The sequence below is a fragment of the Fringilla coelebs genome, assembly GCF_963513975.1.
Source record: "Fringilla coelebs genome assembly, chromosome: 4".
Lineage (NCBI taxonomy): Eukaryota > Metazoa > Chordata > Aves > Passeriformes > Fringillidae > Fringilla > Fringilla coelebs.
The window spans coordinates 44108623-44133241 of record NC_140032.1 but is presented as its reverse complement, the minus strand read 5'-3'; the positions used below and the strand labels follow the sequence as shown (position 1 = coordinate 44133241).

At 40.1% G+C, this 24619-nt stretch overlaps 1 protein-coding gene across 4 annotated transcripts in view; it reads right to left on the bottom strand.

The window, feature by feature from the left end:
* SH3D19 (SH3 domain containing 19) overlaps window positions 1-23863 on the bottom strand; it is an 81623-nt gene extending 57760 nt beyond the window's left edge. For 3 of the 4 annotated variants that reach the window (XM_084205064.1, XM_084205065.1, XM_084205067.1), the window contains exons 1-2: window positions 23555-23863; window positions 5653-5692 (exon numbers count right to left, since the gene is read on the bottom strand). In XM_084205064.1, coding sequence (XP_084061190.1) covers window positions 5653-5692; window positions 23555-23672 — 158 coding nt within the window. In that variant the 5' untranslated portion in view covers window positions 23673-23863. Of the gene's footprint in view, window positions 1-5652; window positions 5693-9345; window positions 9441-23554 lie in introns of all 4 variants that reach the window. The other variant, XM_084205066.1, reaches the window with a different exon arrangement.
* Window positions 23864-24619: the final 756 nt, after the last annotated feature.

Below are 24619 nucleotides of genomic sequence, written 5' to 3'. Positions count from 1 at the left end.
AGCACTATCATTTGGAAAAAAGTTAGTAAATGACAGACAAGCAGACTCAGAGTGGGCTGAAAATAAGTAAGCTCAATTTCTTGTTCCTGGGAGATTTTCAAATCTTGGATATAAAAAACATCACAGGCCTGACCTAACATCAGCATCTTCCCACTATGAGCACCATGCTTGATTACATGATCTGCATGACCTTCCCACCATTCTGTGATTTCTCAGTACAAAAGCAGCAGAAGTCTCTCCACACTGCCCCTTTGACTAAGACAGAGCATTTACCAACAATATAAAGTTTAACAAAGACAAATTCCAGATTCTATACCTCAGATAGGGCAACCTTGAATGGACATACAGACTGGGGAATGAGAGGCTGGAGCAGTGCTGCAGAAAGGGAGCTGGAAGTCCTGGTCCATGGCGTTGAATGTGAGTCACTGAGCCCTGGCAGCCAGGAGGGCCAGCCCTGCCCTGGGGGTCAGCAGCCTCAGCCAGGCAAGGGAGGGATTGTCCTGCTCTGCTCTGCACTGGGGCAGCCTCACCTCCAGTGCTGGGGGCAGGTCTGGCTGCCACAACACAAGAAAGACGCTGAGCTGTTGGAGAGCGTCCAGAGGAAGGCAACAAGGATGGCAAAGGGCCTGGAGGGGAAGCTGTGTGAGGAGTGGCTGAGGTCCCTTGGTCTGTTCAGCCTGGAGAAGAGAAAGCTGAGGGGAGACCTCACTGCAGTCACACTTTGCTGGTGAGGGGAAGAGGAGGGGCAGACGCTGATTCTCTGTGTGACCAGTGACAGGACCTGAGGGAATGGCCTGGGGAGGTTTAGGTTTGGTGTCAGGAAAAGGTTCCTCACTCAGAGGGTGTTTGGGCACTGGAACAGCTCCCCAGGGAAGTGGTCACAGCTCCAAGCCTGGCAGAGTTCAAGAATCATTAGGACAATGCTCTCAGGCCCATGGTGTGACTCTTGGGGATGGTTCTGTCCAGGGCCAGGAGTTAGATTTCAATGACCCTTGTGGGTACCTTCCAACTCAGGATACTCTATGATCTGGTGAAACTATTAAATGACTGACTGTAATGGTTACAACATAGAAAAACCTGTTACTGTCTGTTTTCTCAAGACCTCGAAAGCATACTGATTTGCAAAACCACCTCATTTTAATTATAAAGAGGGGACAGCTCAACCACATTCTCAAGCCAGTGCCTTAGGATTCCCTTCATGCTCTGTTAAATGCTTAAGATCTTCATTAAAGGGTGTCTTTTCAGGTTTCATAGCTGATCTGGGAAAACACATTCTTAAGAGATAGTCTGACTGTTACTGTAGTATTTCTTCAACACAATTTCACAAAATCAACATTATGTAGCAGAGGAAATAGAAATGCAGAGAAGCTTTCACTAATGGAATTCTGCTACATGAAAAAAAAAACCCCAAACAACTAAAACCAAAGTCAGATACAAAATACCATTCATATAAATGATCACTTGATTTACCAGAGCTTCACTAAAGGGATCAGCAGCCCCTTTGATCAGCCACTACAAGTGCTTGTTTATAAAGGAACAAAAGACAACTTTTGTCTATTTATATTGGTGACTTGATGCATTTTAAATAAAAAAAGCTCAATTTACTGCAATCAAATGAAGGCAACCAGCTGTAAAAGAACTTGAACACATTAAAGTCACCAGGCAGACTATATGCAGTAAAAACTAGGATCTGTTTCTAGAAATGAACAAATTATTTTCATCCCCCTCCCCATTTTTCACAGTAGACACTGATATTTCTGACTTGACTTCAAGTGATTGATACCCTACTAAATCTCTCAATAAATTGCTGCAGTTGTTAGCTACCTTCATCCACTCATCTCCAAGGTCAAGGCAACTACAATGAATTATACCAAATTATAGGACTACGTTTCAGGATTTTTTGATCCCTAATCCTTAATCCAAAGAAGAAAAAAAAATCTAGTTCCTTCTACAAGCTTTACTCACATTCAGGGATTAACTGCAAATATGTAGATGCCTGAAATCTTCTATTCTATTACTATAATATAATTTTCAGTTTGAAAACATTAGAGGAATAAAGACCTACCTCTTTTGACCTAACTGACCTGTGTTGCAGCAGTGCATGACCTGAAGCTATCAGAGACAACAGTACAAGCATGACCTGACAGTAAAATCAAGAATTACAATTACAGACCACTGTTACCAGTAGAGATATATTTTCATACTGTCTGAAATGTAGCAATTAAAGGGTGGCTATTAGGTCATGAAACTAAATGTCTCTTGATAAAAATTTAACATAGCAATAGGTATTATCTGGATTCAGTGAACATTTGTTTTGATCTTACTAATGTGCTATATTTAACAAGAAATCAGTGCAGAGCAGTACACAAAATAGATACACAGGCCCTGTTCTGCTACTCCTTTATCTAAACTCTCCTGAATGTCAGGTGGTTGCTAATCACCAAAAGAGGCAGAAGATAACGTAATAATGCACATTTTGTAAACGTTACCTGTTTCCCTCCCTTTAAATCTTCATCTGTGGTCTTTGGTTCTTCCACTCTCCTGGTTTCTTCCCCATGCCATGCTAGATCCCTGTATCACTCTTAGAATGCTCCCTCTTTCTGTAGCATTTCTCCCATGCTAAACATTTGACAGGCTAATAACCAAACCAGAATAATTGTCAAAGTTCATGATACTGCTGTAAAAATTCTTCTAAATGGCATCACCCGATAATAAAGTACTATATTAATGACTATCTATATACTGTTTTACCTAGAACTATCTATATACTGTTTTACCTAGGTTTTTAATGTCTTTCACTGGAAGTGAATTATGTCCAAAGGTATGTTTTAAAATTGATCCTGTCTCACTATATATAAACTCTTCATCCCTAGTACTGCAAAGACTCAAGCACAAGCTTGAAATACGTCTAGAAATACATAGGCAGAGACATATATAAGAATAGGAGATTGGAAAGGGCAAACTTTAGAACCTTGAAATCACAAGAAATATTGTTATCTGACCTTTTTGTTACGATGATCATGCTCCAGACCACAACCTAACCTTACAATGCATGAGGAAGAGTTGGTGGTGGATATCTGGGCCTCTTCTTATCCCAGTGTTCCCCACTTTTACTTAGACTTGACAGACTTCTGGGCAAGATCTCATCAGAGTTTTGTATGAAACAATAAACTACTTCTCTGAATCTCTCTTGGAAACATCTACATCTGCTATTTCATCTTAGGTTATCTACCTCTCTTAAGGCTCACTGCTTATTCCTTCATCTTGTTAGCTGGTCTATCCATGTCCACATTCAATACCTCAAAGTAATTCTAGTGCAGAAACTCTTGTTTCCAGACCTTGAATTCAAGACCTGCAGTCTCGCCTGCAGTGACATTTTTGTTCCACTTGAGACCATGAGAGGGAGAGTATCTTATGTGTTTAAGCTATGCATCCCTCAACATTCAGTTTAAGGAATAAGTAGCCAAGATGCCCCTGAACCATTGCATTTTCTTCTTCCCTTGTCATGAACTGCTCCCAGAGAGGACAGCATCCAAAGTGCAGTAGCTCATCATAGAATGGAATAAAACTGTCCCCAGTAACATTCAAACAGCTTGGAAATGCTGCCTATGTTACAAGAGAAGAGTGCTTTGCACTTCAGTTTTAGCTGCGCATACTTCACAATTTAGTTTTCCCTCAGGTCTTCTATCAAGGGGCTCTGGCCTTGATGCAACTGCAGCTCTTTTCAGGGCATGATATGGCCAGACTTGGGATAAGAATCTCGCCTAGCAATTTGTCACCACAGAATAATGCTTCTAATTATAATGAGAGATGAACCACTGAGTGTAGCAATATCAATTAGCAGAGTATATCATTTAAGTAAGGCAGGCTGCTCCTGTTCCAGTCTAGAAAGTGCAGTGAGACATGCACAAAACAACACTACCCTTTAAATGGCAGCTTGTGTTCCTCACAGCTCATGACACAATGGCCAGTGAGACTTCGAAGGGGGTAGAAGATACATAGATATGGCCACAAAGCACATGCACTACTGACAGGAATGAAAGATTACTGAAAGCTGCATTTCTCTCAACATTATGAGCAATCTACAATATACTGTTAATTACTCTGTGCTTTTCACATGAGAATTTGGAGACTGTAGTCCAGGCAACTTAAGGCAGTGTCTTATTGGCAAGGCTGGTCCACATTTGACTTTCAAATTCCATAGAAAAAAATCTGAAGTTTTACTTTGCTTTTGGTTCAAATTCAAACTTGTAAAACACACTCCAGAACAAAAAGATACCGGTGAGAACAACTAGGGGAAGAAAGGGGAAGAGAGATTGAAGCTATTTCAACCTTAAACTAAACTTTGATAAAATAAGATTTCCTTTTGATAATGATTTGGATTTGTTTGACATTATCTTAATATGACATGATCTAATGAAAGTTCTAACATTTAGACTGTAACCACAAACTTTTAAAAAAAGAAAATAAAATAAAAAAGTTCAGTATTTTTAAGTATTAAAGGAAATCAGCACATGCAGTGATTGAGCTTTTAAGCAGATAAAAGTATTCAAAGACAAAGGCAATACCCCCCTGTAACTTAAACACACTGCTGGAATCAGCTACAGTGCTGTGGCAGATGGGGGAGGGAAGGGAAAAACATCCTCTCCCATCACATCACACAATAGATACAACACATCAAGTGTGCTGTAAGAAAATGCTACACTGTTCTTCCAGCTATAAATCCTAGCCCACTGTACTGTAAAACTGTACCAAAAAGGAAAAAATGTAGACTGTAAAAATCAAATTAAAAGGTCAGATCATGTCAAAAGCTTAGACACCAGGGGAATTTTTTGGAAAGACTTTTCACAAAGGAATGGAAGAGCCAGTGTTCACTGGTCTGCTCTATCACTTTGTTTCATTAAAATTCCACTATCTACCACATGACATGGACAAAATCCTATTCCCCAGTGGACAACTGAAAGATAGTTTGAAAACGAGGCAATAGAGAAAGAGATTATTTAAAAATCAAAGGATAAGAAGAACTACAGAATATTCAGAAGCTTAAGGGAAAATATGGCCTTGCAAATCAATAGCCTAGAAGTTCATGACAAGTCCTGATGGAAATTCTAAATAAACACAAAGTGTTGGGGTGTGTGCACATGGGCTTTGTTTAAAACAGTTTTGTTTGTTTCTTGTGAAATCTTGGTATGATAGGATCAGAGTTAATGGAATAAATAATAAAGTGTTGCTATTTTTGACTGAACCAAGAATTATTTTCCCTGTTATAGAAGCAAACAGCTCAAAGTAGTAAAAGTCATGAGGGGCTTCTTGTTTTAAACCACAGTTTTACCAAACAACCCCATGCATGATACATAAACAAGCATTTGGAGTTTCAGTGTGTGCAATTACAATGTAGCAAGTCCTATTTAATTACTTGAAAAAAGAACTTTGCCCATAAAGAATATAAAACAATTATTTTTAACACAAACTTATTTTGTTTAACACAAAACTTTTTTATTTTACATTACTGTAAAATAAACAGAACAGATAAACAGAAGAATGACATTTTTATATTTCTGGCCAATTTCCTAGTTCACCCAATAAAAGGAAAAAATTAGGGTAAAAAAAAGAAAGAGAAGGGAAGAATAAATAGAGAAATACAGTTCTTACCCTGAAGAGCGGCAGTCTGGTTTATTTCTTTCTGAGCGATCTGTGAGAAAGGAGGCATAATATCAGCACAGAAGTTGGATGTTCTTTAGCAATACTAGTACAGAAGTCTTAAGAGAACTGTGAAACCATATGACTAGCAAAACCAAAAGCTAATTCTGTTCTAAAACTGTTTTCCCACACTGAACTAGACTGCCTAAGACCAAGTAAAATTACTGCAAGTTTAACATTTGTTACAATTCCTCCACTCAAAACACAGTGTATTTAATGCTTTGTATTAATGCTTTGGAAGCTTCTCCTCCCTTTAGCTGAAATGAATAGTGCTTTAGTTCAGGATAAAAATAAGGGAGAGGGAAGAGGAAAAAAGAAAAACCACAGATTACTCAGCGCAAAAAAATCATTCCATGAATCATGGCTGGCAGAGTTCCCTGACAGGATGGGAGAAAAATCAGCAGTTGGTTGCAGCAACATCTGCAAATATACTGAATCCAGTGCAACCCCACCATTAACTCTTCAGCTTCTGGGGGTTCCAAATATTGAATTTTTCTGTGTTTTTAGAAAGGGTTTTCTTCATCCTGTAAGTATTTCAAGTAGCTTATTTGGATTAATGAGATTGACTCACAAAAATCTACACATAAAGCTCCAGTATGCACCAAAAGTATAAAATATTTCTCTCAAGAGTTACGATTATTGTACAAGCATTATAAAATAACTGCAGTGCTATGATATTAGAATTTATGTATTATCATTCATATTTTAAGTCTAGAATATCTTTTACTGCATGACTTTTGAACCACTTGAAAAGCTCAGACTGTTGTCCACCTAATATGCATATATTCTAAAATTAGAGGTGGGGGTTTAATTTTTTAATGTAGGAAGATCCACTATACAAGCAGAAGTTAATTCCTACAGCTGCACATAATCTCCACTGACCATGGTGATTTTGCTTCTAATTTGATCTCTGTGTATTTTAAACAGAAAGCTATTTTTTGTGCATTAATAAACACTTAACTGAAAAGCTTGTCTATACAGAAGAGTCTTCCTAAAAAAATTTTCATTCTCACAGATTGTATTTTCAATCTTAAAGCTCTGCATTTGAAATAAAATTTGCTCTGTTAACAGTACACATTTGTTTGTGCAGTCTTATTTCCTGTGTAAAAGAAGTATTTTCCTCTCCCAGCTTTATGTGCTCATTTGATTAAGCTTTCATTAAAGTGGTAAAAAAATTATCTCATGTCAACAGTGCTTAAAAGTATGTAATGCTTTTTCCATCCATAGGTGCTCCTACTGAGCTGTCATAGCCACACAGTTATAATTTATTGTCTTCCTGACTCACAGCGATCTTCATTTCATCACACTGTGTGCAACTCTGCTAGCAGAAGCAGCATGGTATAGCTCTGGAATAGCTCAAACCAGATCTGCAGCAGCAGTTCTTCTAACACACGCTCCCTTCCATCCTCACTGTGTAACCTCCTTACCTGGGAGCACTGAACAAAATGAGACTGGATTTCGTACTGAAATCTGCTTGCCATCTGTTGCTTGTTATCAGCATCTCCTGCCCTGTAAGCAGCCACAATCTAACAGCATTCAGACAAAGCCCCCCCCCACTGCTAAAACGATGGTGTGAATGAACCAGCAAAAAGGAAGAAACCGAGTCAGAGCACATGGAAGCTCGGCATCTGGGAGCTCCCCACACAGCCCATGGCCAGTCAGCAGATCCACCACAGCCCGCCTACAACGCTGCAACCTGCTCATTCAGGAAATCAATGCAATTCCCTTCTCCCTTGTATTTTCATTCCTGTTTCAGCATTTCAATACTTTATTTGGTTTTGCACATTTTATTTTCTGATAAACTTAGTGAGAGCACACCATCCACACGCATAATAATCTTGAAAAGAACAAATTGTAATCCTACAAGCAAAGAGCCAACATTTTAAAATAGAACTAAAACCTCCACCTCATTAAGTTTGCTGTGACCTTAACCTTTTAAATTTGTTTTAGTTTCAAGCATAATGAGAGACTCAAAGAGCTCAATCTTCCAGTTATGTGCTTGGAGTCAATTAGGTGGTGAAGTCACTGTACCCAGAGGTGTTTAAGGAAAGACTGGACATGGCACTTGGTGCCATGGTCTGAATGACAAGGTGGTGTGGTCAAAGATTGGACTCAATCTCAGAAGTCTTTTCCAACCTAATTGATTCTGTGATTCTGTAAATTTTGCAATTCTAAATGCTGTTTTGGCATTAGGTACAAGCATCAATTCAAATAATGACACACCTCTACAAACCCTAAAATATGAAAGCCTAGAAAAAACAGGCAATTTCTTTTTAATACACACACAGATCTTATCTCTCCATTCTATAGGCAAATCCTTGCCTTGAAGAAAGCTGAGTCGCAAAAGTACGTAACCGATTCTCTTTTCTGTACACATGTTACCTCAACAGCAGAGGTATGTCTTTGAAATCTTTTCTAACAGAAATAAGTAAGAAGACTGTATTGTTACAAAGATCTGAAAATGAAATCCTGCACTACAGATTTTCCTCTATATCAAAGATATAAATTACTATAAAACATTACAAGACATTATGTCCTTCTAGCAGAAAACTGTATATTCTTCAATTCTAAACTCTGGAAGCCAAAACCATGTGTCAGATCAGAGCAAACACTGAATGCTGCTGGACTAGCACTTACAATGAACAAAGCCTGTCTGCACTCTGGCATAGAAAATGCACAGGAAAAAATGCCACTTCTAGTGACAGATACTACCTTCCAGACATTAGACACCAGTACTGTCCTCCCTATCTTTCTGTTGCTAAAAGTAATAAAATTCCTTACTGTGTATGTAGCTGTAATAAAATATGCTAGGAATTTACAAGCAGCTAGTACTCACAAGCTACAGAACCGGACTGTATGATCCTAAATTTATTTTAGTTAATGAAGTTCTTTCTGCCTCTCCTCCAACCCACAATTTGCATAGCCAGAGATCAGCCAGAGAACTGACCATGCTCCAACCCCCTGCAGACCGTACTAGAGATTTTTTCCACTTCATATGCACATCTACTATTTATAAAAACCTTTGTTGCCCTCATAAAATTACAGCCATACAAGAGAAATATATTAGCTTTGTTCAGAAGCAGGATATAGTGCAAGAAGCCAAGCAGCTAGCAGGTGGAGCAGACAAGGTGGAAGAAGTCAGGGACTCCTGGCTGAAGTTGGGAAGACTGTTGTCCAGTTCTAAGCACAGCAGAAGAATCAAGGAAAACATAAAGGCACAAAAATCTGCTCTTCATACCACAATAGTATGGCAAATCTAGCGTTTCTTTACAAAATCATGCTCTGTGTATTTCAGCAGCAGCATGGACACCTTATGCCTTTTTTCAGCATGCAAAGGCTGAGTGGCAGACAGAAACGCCATGTTCCAGTTGGTTTCAGAAAAAAAGGTAATTCTCTTACACTCCAAGTTTAGGAAAATTAGCTTCTTTTGTTGTTTGTTTTTAATACAACAGAAAAGTTTTTCTTCTCAAGGAAAAAATAATTATCAGAAGAAAAATAACTGGGTCAACATCGTTTCAGTTGCTCCACAAACCCAAAATAGCATAAGTTTTGCCAAAAAGACCACCAATGCAGAAAACAGTATCTTTTAAGGCAATCGCTCTTGTTTCTGGAAGACAAGCAAAGAAAAGGAAAAAGGCAACTCACACTCAGTAGAGCCATTATTTTCCTCTGTTTATTTTGCAAGCTTCTTCAAAGCATCTTGTTGCTAAGAGTGACTTCAACTGAAAAGTTTGCTCTCACTAGAAAAAAATTCAAGTATAAACACAAAATGTTGAAAAAGGAGTGGAAAGTTAACACACATTCTGCTGCATCAAACTGCAAAGCTACTGGGGAACCTTCAATGCAATTACGTCCTGAGGCTGCTAAGTTCCCACTTTTAACCCCATTCCACAGCATGATCTCTTAAAAGCTGAAGGGAGGAAAGGGGGGCACACACCCTTCCCATTTCTGGGAAATACTGTATCTTTGATTTTAACTATGCCTGTTGAATTTGACCAGTCAGCAAAAGAGGCGGGGCACTAACACCCTCCAGGGAGACACATAGTTAGAGCAACCAGCAGTCTCCATCCCAGCAGTTTTTAGCCCCCGATGGCCCAGCAGTGGTTTCACAAGGAAAGCAAGCATGATGTGCTACTGTAACAATGACAAACCTCCAGGTAAGCCAAGCAATGGAAACCATGGGCTTTTCAGCAGTGCTGGCAACACCAAAATATAGAGAGAAGTGAGGTTTTCAGGATAAGAAAATTATTGGAAGAGACTGTACAACTTCCATCTGATGATACATCTGAATGCTTCAATCCCCAATGAGCTTTGAAGTCCATCAGGCCTTAAAGCCAGACACTAAGACCAACAGAGCAGCTTTACAAAGCATCGTGCTGAAACGTGATGCCACTATTTCAGTCATATACATCTAGACCCAGGTAACCATAGCTAAATGGTGCACCAGTCCCTGCCAGACAACTGAATCAAAAACCCCAAATATTCATTTCTAATTGCCAGTGTAGATGGGGCCCTCACTCAAACAAATTGCACATTTTCTGGGAAGATCTGCATTTGTGCGGGATTTTCAACACTATTTGCTTTATTTGCACTGGAACAAGCAGTAACTGCCACCGATACTGCCAATTTTTGCCTCTGTTTGTTAAGGCATATTGTGGCTCAAAGCCACTCTTCCTTCCTTTCAGCACTTCCCTCAGGTATGGAACCAGAACAATGCACATCGATTCCACTGTGTAGAATCTACTATAAATTTTGCTCATTTTTGTTAGGAACAGTCATACAGCAAAACCCATAAAACTGAACATTTGTTTAGTATTTTAATATTTTAACAGCAGAGTCCCTTATCAGTTGTTTAAAAGGCAGAAGGCTCAAGCAGAGATTAATGAGAGGCTTGGAAGAAACTTTTAGAATTTACTTTATGTATAGCTTTCCCTTTACCACAAAAGGCTACAAAATCAGGACATGCTCAGAGTTTTTAATTGTAAAGGCCGACAGTTTTTATACTTACTTTAAATTCTACAGTATGCTGTTGACTTCCAGAGCAGTACACTGCTAGGAAGAAAACAATCTTATAACATCCCCCACAATGAAATTATAGTAGTCTGTCAGTTTTAGTGCTAAACAGTAACTGAGTCTGTAAGCACAAAGCATTTGTAGAGTTTTTTATACTGGAGTAATGCTTTTTTTCCCCAACTCTTAAACACAACTGATAGATGGCTGGGGATGGATCCCAACATACACCTGAGAATACAATGAACCTCTGCAGTCAGAGGTTCAGAGTATTTAATTTTGAAACCTACTGACCACCATAAAGCGTGTAATTATCCTAAGACTTTAAGTTATAGTATCTTTACCTTGCTAAAAAGGTTAAAAATAAACTATAATCATCTTTAAAGCCTTTAGTGCACTTTTAAGTGCACAACATATAAGTGAAAAAGGATTTTACTGGACAGCAGAGGCCACATTTGCCAATGCTACATTTGCTGTTGATTAGTTTTTGTGACTCCGAAGTTCCACCCCCTCATTCTTACTCCTACATTTCTCCTGCAACAGCAAAAGTGCGTGTGCATCAGTGTGAGCATATGTGCCAGCAAAAGAGGGGGCTGATGCAGAAAACAAAAGAGAAAGGAAACAGACTGTGTAAGCTATCACCATTTCTCAAAAAGGTTCATGCTGTAAGAACCTAGACTAAACTCAGCACTGGGAACTGGGCTTGTTCTTAAGCCATAAATGATAAACAAAGTACATAAGCAATCAAATACACCCACTACACACATATGTTACCACACTTTTGCCTTCTACCACAGTTGTTTAAAAAGGAAAATTAGGACACAGCTGCTTCTAAAGCTCTTTTTTCAAAAAATTAGCAACTCCTGGAAGTACAAATCCCCACATCTTCATAAAAAACATCCCAGCTGATCAGTGCAATGTAATTCTAAGATTATGTACTTCAAGTATAACTAGACACAGATATCAGTATGCCACAGAATCACAGTGGGAGCTCCTCTAGATGAGCCCTACCACTTATTATTTTCTACTTTCATAAGGAAAGTGTTAATTGACTCAATATTTTGTTGAACAGGAGACTTATAACCACAAAATACATTTCTCTCTAGCCATTTCCAAAATGTTAAATCTACATTCCTGAAAAATAATTCTCTGATGTTTCTAGCATTGCCATTAAAAGGAATTTATCTTTCATCTTTTTATAAGAGCACTGTACTACCTTTTTCTTCCTGAATCAGAGATTTAGCATGCCTGCAGAGATTCTGCATATTCTCAGCAAGACCACAGAGCTCACTCGGTCCTACCTACATCCGCCTGTCAAAGGATGCTGATACACATACAAAAAATGCAATAGTTAGATGTATGAATAAACTTGTCCTTTGGACACGTATTAACAGACTATCTTATATGCATTCACACACAATATGCAAGATCCAAATTTATTCCATTGTTTTCCTCCTCAGGCGTCTGCCCTACTCGAGAACCAGAACATCCAGCACCAAAAGTGCCTCCAGCTTTGAACACCTCTGTTTAGGTACATTCACCTGTCACAACATACTGCTGAGGTGGCAAACCTCAATAACAAAAGTCCCCCGTGTAATCTTGCGGATGAAGCACTTGGAAGCTAGTCAGATTGAATGTGGACAAGACATGGATTCACAATAAAGTGCTGAATAGCAATTCAAAAGATATTCCGCCTTCTGTATATCAGGAAACTAATTTGGTTTTAAAACAAACAAGAAATTTTCTTTCTTGATTATTTCATCCTGTGAAGCCACTGACAGAAAAAAGGCGACATTGCTTTCAACTTAGATATCAGACATGATAGCAATATCAGTCATGAATGATAGTGAGTGCAAGTAAGTGCATAGGTCTGCACTGTGGGAGGAATTTGGAGACTAGGGAGATGAAATGACAGAGACAAAGAAAATAATGTATGAAAAGAAAGGACTGTAATACACTCAACCACAAAAAAACTCCAACAATATCTCTAAAAATAGAAGAAATGTACCAGGCAAATGAAAGTATTTATTTCTCTTAAGATATCGCTGAAATACTCAGTAGCTTGTTCTTGGAGTATTTTATGGTCCTTTGTCAATATTTATGATTAAAGAATCCCCCAAGCTGTTTACCCAGTTCACATAATGAGAACAGTCTTAAATATTACTGGGTTTTTTACAAGCACTAATTTTCTAGGGAAGTCCATTCAACATAAGCCTATTAACAACATATTTTCTCTCCAGTGACATTGGTAATTCTGCCCAACACAGAAATAAAAAAAATTCTAGGAAAATGAATGTAACAATTGCTTCTCATATGCACGGGATTCTTCTGAAGTACCATAAAATGGATTATTCCCAAAAAGGACTCTTGCACTTTACCATCCAACAAAGACTATAAGACCTAGACACATCATAAAAGGGATTAATGTGAAAGTGCAAAAAATGGATTTATTTAATGATGGTGGCATATATGAATAAATTGTTGTACCCTAAGCTAACCCTCTTCCATCAGCTTTGAGCACATGCTTAAAAGTTGTGCAACTCTCTGCCACTATTCTGCAGAACAGGAAGCCCACCACTTTGCTGTTATTAAAGAAAGTAATGTTTTAATGCATATTATTTAATAATGCAGTGATCGGCATCCAGTTTTTAAAAATATGAATCACCTGGCATTCTGAAGATATTTTGCTGAGGCGTGCACTGAACTTATCCACATCCACTCCAAGGTGTTAAACATCTACCAAATCCCCGTCAGAGTACCTCAGAGTCCTTCATTACTGGCCTAACGTGCGCATGGAACTCTGCATACGTGTGCCCTTTGGTCCTGGAAGAACATCCTGACCAGTAGTCACTATATACAGCTGGATTCCTAGCACCATGGTGTTACCTTATATAGCTGTTATAAAAGTAATTGTTTGCCTGTTTGTACCCTTGACATGAGACTACTGCACCTTGTTCTCAGTCTTCTAAATGTAACATGGTAACACAAAGCAGTTTCACCTACAGTCAATGAGAGGCTTCAAAAATTTGCTTTGACCAAGAAAAAGGATGGCAAAGTTATTAAGCATTCAGAAACCCTCAAAACAAAGAATCCTGTGCTTACCACAGATAAACACTGCTTTTCTGCACACTCTGGTAATGCTGGCAGAGACAGTTCCAATTGTTTGGCACTTTGGAGGAAATACCTACCCTCCCATGTATTACTAGACCTCTCCCCAGTTCCATGCACTCACCAAAAAGGTCTACAGATCCTGTCAGAGGCATTCAGCCTCTTAAATATACTAGTGAGTACCTCTACATTGCTATAGTGACAAAATACCATAATGACACACTTCAAATAGTTCTTGATAAAGGATCCACAAACATCAAGCTTGTGGACAGCCATTACAAAATGAAACGTGCCTAATGTCAGGCAGCTGCTACCATGTATTTCCCAGAGATGATATTGGTCATCTGCAGCAAGTTTTGCATACTCAAACAGAAAAAACCTCTTTTTTTTCATGAAATTAAGCTGATAAGAGCTGAATACATGAGGTCTGCAGCGGTATCCCATCTCATCATTCAGTGATACTTGTTCCATGCTGGCAGTGATGCTCATCCAAGCATGGACTTGACCTGCTTAAACAATGGATGTGGTAAACTGTCCAGGTAGGATGTGGCAGGTGGCCAGCCTGAGGAACTCCAATCTCAGGTGAATTTCATCATGCCAGTTTGGAGTTCACTGGATGTTGCAAAGAATGGCAAGCTTAAGACAAATGATAAAGTGTACAGCATTTGGCATCAGTTGAACTGCGGCACCTGACAATGCTGTTCTTCAAGTACCAGGTAGAAGGAGAGAGACTTCTTATAAAGCTTCTACTTTGATCCCAAGTCACACATTTCCATTAGTTTTGTACCCTAAATCTAAAATGCAGCTATAAAATGGATACAGCACACCAAAGGAGTAATTTAAAATGACAGAGTTATTGAAATGCTGAGCTTGTTTCCAGACATTTATGTCCCATCTCTCCAACAGGATGAACGAACAGTATTTTAATAACAAATAAGATCACAACACACTGCACACTCAAAAATTCTTTTAAATGATTTAGCACAGATGTGCACAATCTGAATCAATTTTCTTGTATAGATGTGTGATATTGAGAACTCAGTTTTTAATGCAAGAGGGAATTAAAGATGAATACAAAATTACCAACTTGAGAAAACAAATTATATTAGTTTTAGCTTATCTCTTATAAAAAGAACCTAATTGCTATAACTGAAGAAAAACATGGAACAACTTCTTTTATACATACAATATTCTGTCTAGGAGAATGGACCAGAACCCTTTTGTAGTAAACACAGTGCTTGAAAATTTACCTAAGCTTTCTTTTAAAGAAGCAAATCACCATGATCAAAACCACATTAAAAAGCAGAATACTGATAAGAAATCTATTATCATTATCCAAGAAACAATGATTATCCAGCAGAAATACCAACAGGTATGCAAAAGGCAGTAACTGATTTCATATAATGAATGACTGTGCTCCTTACTACCATGCAAGATTTGAAGACTAAAAGTCTAAGTGGATTAAAAAAAGGAATTAAATTAGTGAAAGATAAATCCATTGGCAGCAATTTAGCAGGGCCTTTCATATGAGGCCTCCCAGTAGTTGCTAAGAAATTGACTGCAAAGGGGAAGGAATTCTCTTGGAAGTAAAAACTGAATCCTGGTGTTTCATGCATACTTTCCTGAAGACATTTGTATTTTCAGTTTGTGTGCTGTGACACACGAGCTACAAGCACAGCTCTGAAAAGCTGACAGTGTGCCCACTATTAACCACAGGAGTAATGATGTCAATAATTTGAAATCTTTAGCATGTTCTGATACAATCATATTTTCTTCAAAAGCCTGAACAAGCTGACTGAGGTCACAACACATACACATAAAATAAATGCTATGACCTCTTTAAAAGCTTAGGGAAAAGAAGAAATGAACAGTAAAATTTGTTGCATTCAGCTTCTACTCCAGTGTGAACCTTTTCAGCCTTGCTGTCATCCAGCCCTTCATGCTGGACCCAAATATAACCATAGAAAGCAGGAAAGCAAGGATAGATTTGTTTTGTAACACATGCAAGAATTTCTAAACCAATTATGTTCATCTTTGAAGCATCTTATTTAGCATTCCATCACCTTTTGTCAGAAGATTCTAAATTCTCAAGTCAGAATGTCAAATCAATGTTTTTAGAATAACACATTAAATCCATACAAATTTCTACAGATTTAAAACACCTAAATTAGTGTAACAGCACTACATCAAGTGGTCAATTTAAAGATCCTGTGTCTGTCAAAATTTATACAACGTTGAGGGGAAAACCAGGAATTTTTCTTGGTATGTGCCACCAACCACTAAATCTATGCTTTGCCACAAAACTTATTTTTGTCCTTCACTAAAGGGAAGGATGCTTGCCAAGCATAAACCACAGATCAACAGATGATATACTGTGCTCCCAAATCTGCTGTTGGAATGCTTCAGTGCCTTTTGTGCATACAGAGTAAAAAATCTTGTCCAGCAATGAAAACAACACTTCCACTACATTTTTTCTATACAGTCAGAGGACCTGAATAAGCAAGGCAGGACTGTGCAATAAGAAAGCTGAAGGGGCCAGACTCCTCTATCCTAGAAAAGAGAAGGCAAAGAAGCGACTTAACCACAGCACACAGCTACTTGTAGAGTAGCAACAAAGATCATAAATGCAAACTCTTCCTGGTGTGGACAATATTGAATGGGGCAATGGTCACAAATGTAGCTTGGGAGGTTCAGGTTGTAGGTGAGCAAAAGTTCTTCCTTTAGGAATAAGTAAAGCACTGAAACAGGTCGCCTGCAGAGGCTGTAAATCTCTCTCTTTCAGGAGACTTATCAAGACACTGCAAGACAAAGCCTTGGCAACAGGCCTGCTTCGAGAAAGAGGCTAGAGTAGGTAACCCCAGAGTTCCCTTCAGACAGTGCTTCCATGGCCACAAACACAAAGTCAGGAAAGCAAAGAAACTGAAGCATGCAAAAGCACTGTATTTCACTATAGATAATAAGCATCAAGAAAAGAAGTTCATGGCAAATTACTTTAATGCTATCAAAATAAAATTTCATATGGCACATATTGTGTGAGATGCTTACTGAAACAAAACACATATAACTACCCCAACTTTTAATGGAGAGTGTAAACACCACTATCCTGTTGTTTCCAGATTTTAAATCAAGGTGATGCATGGCTTCCAAATAGATAAATTATATTTAACATCTCAGTAATTGCAGCTTAACATGCCTCAGTGACTTCAGCTATAAAGAAAGAAAAAACAAGACAGAACTTCAGAGTACAAAATTTGAGAAACAGAATCACAACAGAATGCTGAACTGATAGACTGCAAGGACACTGGGCAGAATGTCCAAGATAAAACTGGCAGGAACCAGATTAGGAGGAATAAACAAAGCCAACTCATCAAACTAATGTGCTAACTAGGTAAAAGGCAACTCTGGCAGGGGAAGACCACAACCACTGACTCATAGCCATTAACTCAAGAAACCCACATACTCAAAAGAGTGAGCTCGTGGGCTGATTAGCAGAAGAAGAAAGTAATTTAACTAACGGAAATAAAATATTAATTAATAAGAGAACTTCTAAATTATAGCAAATAAACATTAACGCCTCTGCTTGTCAAAATGTATAAATAATGAAAAGTTTTGATAACTCGTGTACTGGCTTTGTGAATTTGCCAGCCAGGACCCCTTTCTGAGCTGAACTAAATAAATACCTCAACTCTGTGTGGATTGGCCTCTTGCACACTGGGTGAAGGAACCCATTTTGGAACAACAAAGGCTATACTCTCAAAAGCAAATATTAACAAATTTATTTACAAGTATTACATTTTTTCCCATTTGTAAACAACAACTACTTTGGTAGAAGCTTCTTGCAATGAAGTTATGACTCATTTTATGCTTTGCTGTCTATCCTCATTCTTGATGCAACATCCCAGACTTATCATTTGTTGCCCTGACAGGAAATGATTGCTTACAACACAGGTAACAGCAAGGTCTTTGCGCAATCACAGTTCTATGCGTCATTTTCTGGCTACAAACTCATCTCTCCTTAAGCAATTATATACTTCTGTGCCTTGCTTTGGCTCTGACCTATATGAAGTAGGTCCATTTAATCACTTAATAATGATACTTATTATTATTTGTCTTTCTACAGTTTCCTTGGCTAAGAAATACCCCATTGACTACCAGAAGTTATTTAATATTTTTGTAAGACGAGCCTTCATTTTTAGCAGCATTGTTTCTTCAGAGGGCACAACATTCTTTGGGGTTCCGTTTATACTCTGGGCCAAGTAACTGCAAGTGGGTTTTTTTCTTGCCACTAACTCGAATCTCAAGATGCGTTGGAGAATTTCTATGTATAGGCTATATTATTTAACTTCCAGAAAAGCTTTAGTTAGTACTTATATTTAGTTAGTTCAGTTAGTATTTATATTTACCTCAAACAAGCTACAGTCAAAGACTATGAAATATAGTAGAAATGCGCCCAGTAACTTCAATGGGCTGTGAAAAATGCTTAATCATATAATCTTCTTAATACTTCCAAGATACAACATACCAGCATCAGTCAGAGATTATTACAGGAGAATTACATTACTTGTCTTTTTTGGAGGTCAAGTGTTTTACTCTGGTGGTGCTTGAAGCAGTTACTAAAACTGAAGCTCCTAAATCTGCATCAGGACTATCAAAACAAAACAGACTGAATCCCAGGGAAAAGAGGGAAGCGATGTTCAGCTGGCCATCCACTCCACCACTTCTTGAATTTGTGAGCTAACTGACTAAACAAAGAAATAATTAAAATAGTGGCACCCACTCCTCTATCCTGATTGCTCCTCTTAGTCCTCTTTTTAAGGGCTTCCTGTGTACACACAGGCAGACTAGCAGATCCTAGGTACATTTATGAATTTATTTAAAACAAATTATTGACTTGATGGAGACTTTTTTCTCTTCTCTTCTCTTAATAAAAGAGGATAAATGGTTACACTTGTTATGGATAAGCAGAACAATTTCCAGATCAGCGCTGAAGGACACAGGCACGCAGACAAAAGTTTCCAGCTGAACAATGCTGACTTCTCTTCTGCAAGATGCTGATTCTTCCACTTCTTAAATAAAAGAGTTGGTTAACCAACTAAGTCTTCGAATAACCGTTTTCCTAATCATGCTTTCTCCTGGCTCCAGGGTCACTGGCACCTCTTGGGAAGGACTAAGCTTGAGCTGTCCTTGTTATGATCCAGTGAACCCTAAAGGACATCACCACCAAAACAGCCTCAGACCCAAGAATTTAATGAAGAATTTCAGACTATCTTATTCTTTACTTCTTAAGGCCAAATATGTAGTTTTGCATTAACATGGGAAGAACTGCTGAGCATTGTTTATTAAATTCCTCATTTATCTGTAAAAAGTGCATGATGCCTGCAAAGTAGTGTTCACTGAACTCTGTCAGACACACTACAACATACCCCCACAACCTCTCAGCATGTTGAGCAGTGAAATATTCAACCTTAATTTGTTATATTGGATACATCTCTTTGTTCTCAGCTTTGAAAACAAGTCAGTGCCAATTTGATGTGGGAGTTGTGGGAGTGTAATGAATTGATCCAACTCTGAACTAAATCTTGTTTTGGCATAAAAAAACCCCAAAGCACTCAGTCAATCAACCAACCAAAACCAGATGATTTCACCCATAATCTAAAACTGCTCACTAGAGTTGAAAAAGTTCCAGGAAACATCTGAACTACTATGGAGAAACAGAAATAGGGGAAGGGGAAAAAAACCACAACAAAACTCAACTTAGACATGTTTCAGTCAGCACAGCTAAACTCATGTGCAAAATTTACAGCCGTTGTATGAGAGCAAACCACAGCCAAGCATTTGTGATAAGGAAAACAAAGTAATAGTAAATTAAACCAAAGCCTTGACCACCTGTACTTTTAACCACAATTAAAGTAAAAGTCACATAGGTCTTCATTATCAACTCAAATAAATTTCATTATTGGTTTCCATATTTGGTAATTTCATTTTATTTTTAAGTAAGGAAATTTCTGCCACATCCATAATGGGCTATTCTTTCTTAGGGAGCACTGGCCAGAATTCAAAGTGAACTAATGCAGGTACTGAATGTATTAAAAATTTCTTGTGTGCTTTAGATAATATCAGAATATTGTGGTGCTCAGCTCTAATGTAAGGACAGTAAGGACAGATAATCAACCAACGTAGTTCATAACTAAAATTTACTACATTCATTATAAACTTTCCTGGAAGTCCACGTTAGTCAGAAGTTACAGAATAAAAAGGTAGCAAAAATAGGAAAGCACACCAGACCAATGTTTAGAGTTAGACTGAAGAAAACCTGTAAGTCTATGGAGAAACAGCATTTTAGTGAGGTTGTTCTGGATTGTTTGGAAATTTTTTTCTGGTTTTTTTTTTTTTAACTGTTTAGTTATTTTACAAAAAAGTATATTTATTTAAAAATTGTTTGATTATTGAAAACAAACTAAGTAAAAATACTAACATTCTAAAAAAAAAAAAATCTAGTAAATATCCTGTGGTCTCTATAACTTTCCAGAACAATAATGCATGTGACAGAAATAAGCAACAAGGGAGGTAGAAATCGATCACATTATTTATATTGCAGTTGAAAACCCTAAAAGTTTCCAACAAAAGTGGTTTCCTTTCCCAGAGCAGGTGGCCAGATGATTCAGTTTTAATGAACCTATGCAGCTACTTTCACTGTGTTGAATTTTTAAAGTTTATGTTGTAGTATATATATATATATATATATATAAATCTATCAGCACTTTCTCAAAGGGAAAATAGTCTCCTTAGAAGAGTTTCAAATCACTCTATTTAATATATCTTCTCACAGGTTTTCCAGAACATGCCAAATAAAAGCTTTCTTGAATTTAGAGAAAATAATGCCATGACATGGGATCGTGACATACAGTGTGGTAGACACAGGCAGTCAGACACATCACCTGAGCTATCTAAAACTACTCCATGGAACAAATCATTTTGCCTATCTCATTCCTCCAAGTTTCCCTGCTCCTCCAAGATCTGCTCTAGTAGTCTACTGCTTAAGCAAGCATCTTCAGCTCACTAAACCAGCAAAATAAGTCCCCAGCCCAACACAGCAAAAACCCAAACAAATCAACCCTCCAGTAAGTCAAATTTAAAAAACACAAAAAACCAAACCATGAGTAGGTCCCTAATAGCTCTCACGCTGCAGTTTCACAGCAATCTAAGCCAAACTAACTTCTGACCGGCATAGGCTCTTACCTCCCTCTGGCTGCATGTTCCTACTCTTTCCCTTGTGCCAGCTTCAACATTCACCCAAAACCATTACAGTGAGCTGAATGAGAAGACTCAGAACCACTGAAGAGAACTAGAAAAATATCCCTCTGCTTGGACAATGCACCAGAACAGGTTGGTGCAGGTTCTAGCAAGCACAGGGGCTCCCAGTGAGGCAGCTACCCCATACATTAGCCCAGGCTACCACCAAACCACAACTCCAGTGACTTCACTCACCAACAGGTTGGACGAGCAGCAAGCAAAGCTGACACACGAGAGAGCAGAACCGCACATCCCCAAAGGAGATCACACCTCTAGAGCAGCAGCAAGCTGTTAGTTTAGTCTAGCTGGCTTCATCCTACAGTACATGGTGCAGCACAACTGTGACTGGCTTCAAGGGAAAATACTATTTCTTCATTGCAGAGCCTCCTGTGCTCTGCTTCTCCAATAAACCACTGCTAACCAAGTCGGAGCGTTCAGGAAGTCAGAAGGACTTGTGAACTTTCACCTTTCAGCTCCCAATTTGCACACATGCCTTGCACCAGCAGGACAAAGGTGAACAACTCCCCTTATGCACTTCCATGCACAGGCTGAACATAGCAGAAATTTAAACTGCTTGCATTCACAACTACTTTAACAGACAGAAACTGACAGCCTGCTAAGATGCCACTACATTTTCAAACCCTACAACAAAATATCTCCCAGGCTTATTTAACACCTATTTGTATTACCGTTTAGGCAGGTAACCGCACATTACATGCAAAAAAGCCCCACTAATTTTCAAAAGGTTTGTAAATAAAAGTATGTAAATAAAGGTCAAGTAAGGGAAGAGCAGCAAACTCATCTACTTTGGATGATATTCTTCACTGATGCCTTAAGAATACTCCGCTGGGAGTCTTAGTGGTGCTTTCCAGCTAAAGATGTGCAAACAGATGGAAAGGAGGCGAGACTGCTCAAGCAGAATACTATTCATTCACACATACTTTACACCAGTAAGATAAACAAACAATGCTGGCCCCATTTCAAGGGGTGGCTGTCAGGAAAAAATACTAGTAAAAATTGAAAAAACACCTTTTATTACTGGTTAATAGCACTGTGTCAAAGACAAATTCTGGGAACAAGCTTTGTTCCACAAGAAGGTGGCAAAGGTTATATAGATACATAAACTGTAGAACCAATTCTATGTTTTCCACTAATAAAAACTTCTAGAACACTTTTAGAAAAGAGACATCATAACCAGCAGCACAAACACTTTGCTGTGGAGGAAACCATACAGGAACCAACACTGATTTTCTGCACTCTACCCCAGACAAGGTGAAACCCTGCAGACATGCCAAACCACGGTGGTTTCATTAGGGTCCTACTAATCCTGCACCTGCAAAGACAGGCATTGACACAACTTGAGCCACTGAAGGCCACAGGGCCTGTCTGTTGAAAGTTTTCCTCTAGAATCCTTCATGTTGCTGTGTTTTTATCAGCTACGAAAGGGACACTCAATTTCTTGCTGCTCAAATGGATGCAAACTCACATGAATTGCAAAGCGTGCTATATTGTTAAAGTTGTACCATAATTATTAAAAATCAGAATATTTGGAATTCAACTACGTAGCATGGCTGGAAACAGACATTATGAAAATTATTTATTCTGGAAGGGATTTTACAATGACAGAAAAAGAAATGCTGCATTCACACCTCAGTGACTACAGGATAGCGACACGCATGTTGACCCTCAATTAACAATGATGTCTGAATTAAATAATTTCTGCTGCTGCCAGGGTCCACTCGAGTAAATAATTTCAAACAAAAGTTTGTTGTTGTCAAAGTCTCTCTACAATGACAATCTGCTGATTCCTCAGCTCTATTCCTTCTCACATGCACTGGTTCTTGCCTTTTTGCAGGGGCCTGCTGTCCAAACCTACACAGAAATAGCTAAACATGAACAACTTGCTATCTAGATGTTCCACTGCCTTGGTATTTTGAAAAAAATGGGCAGGTAATTTCCTGATAAAGCACCCTACGCACCTGGACATGTCTGTGCTAGTCAGCACGTGTCCATGTTAGCTTCAGGGTGGTGACACAGTGGAACAGGTTGCCCAGAGAAGTGGTGGATGCCCTATCCCTGGACGTGCTCAAGGACAGGTTGGATGGGAATCTGAGCAACCTGGTTTAGTTGAAGGCGTCCTTGCCCATGGCAGGGGAGTTGGAGCCAGGTGATCTTTAGGACCCCTTCTAACTTAAGCCACCGTATGACTCCGACGAGCTCGGAGCAGGAGCAGGCTCCGGGAGCGGCCCGCGGGCACACGCCTGCGGCTCGGATGCACCTGAGCTGAACCGAGCTGCCCTGGGGCGAGGCTGCCGGGGCCGACACACCTCGGGGCGGCACCGCCAATGCCGCCCTGCCCCCGACAGGAATCCAGACACAGAGAGCGGGCCAGGGCCAGCCCAGAGGAAGCGACGCCGCGGCCCGCCGCGCCCTCGCCGCTCACCTGCTGCCGAGCTCAGCGCGACCCTCCGGTGCCTCCTGCCGAGCTCCCGCAACTCCTCCTCGTCCTCCTCCAGCCTCCAGGCTTCGGCCATCGGCGGCGGAGGGGCGGCTGGCAGCATTCAAGAAGCGGGGGCTGCCATGACCGGCGCCCTCTCCTCGGCGCGGCCGCCCGGCCCTCGCGGCCGCCGGGCCCGCCCCGCACCTGCGCCCTCTCCGCCGCGCTTCTCCCGGAGACCGCTCCGCGCTGCTGCCGGCGGGGCGAGGCGGGGGGAGAGGCGGCCTTTCCTGCCCATCCGCGGCTCTCCGGCGTCAGCAGGAAACCCGGCGGCCGCCTGGCACCGCCACAAAAGGGGGCGGAGGAGGCGGCGGCGGGGGGAGGTACCTGGCTGCCGCCGCTGGGCAGCCGCGCTCCGCCGGGCGGCTCCGCCGGGCACCGCGCGGGGATGGCCGGCGAGCGAGGCCCGGCAGCGAGCAGGGTGTGCGAGCCAGGGCAGCCCCCTGCTAAAGGGGAGAAAGGGCTTGCGGCGAGAGGATGCGAGGTCTGCCTCGCTTCGTGACGAGAGCAAGATGCCAACAGGAAGATGGTGCCAGACTCTTTTTCAGTGGTACCCAGCGACAGCACAAGGAGTGGCCACAAACTAAAACACAAGAAGTTCCATCTCCACACGAGGAAGAACAACTTTACGTTGAGGGTGGCAGAGCACTGGCACAGGCTGCCCAGGGAGGTCGTGGAGTCTCCCTATCTGGAGACACTCTAAACCCACCTGGCTGGACACGTTCCTGGGTCACCTGCTGTAGGTGACCCTGCCTTGGCAGGGGGGTTGAACTAGATGAACTCCTAACAATTCTGTGATCCTGTGAGGTGACAAGGGCAGTTGCTGTGCGTGGCCAGAAAGTCGGGAGCTCCGGGAGCTCTAGGAATTGTAGGTGCAGCAGACTGTGGCCCCGATATTGGCTGAGGGCTGGGGACAGGCAGGTTTTTGACGGGCAGCAGTTGTGGTTCGCAGCTAGGAGGATGTGTGTCTTGGCCCGAGTTCATTACCGTGGTTTGAACTACTTAAGAAGT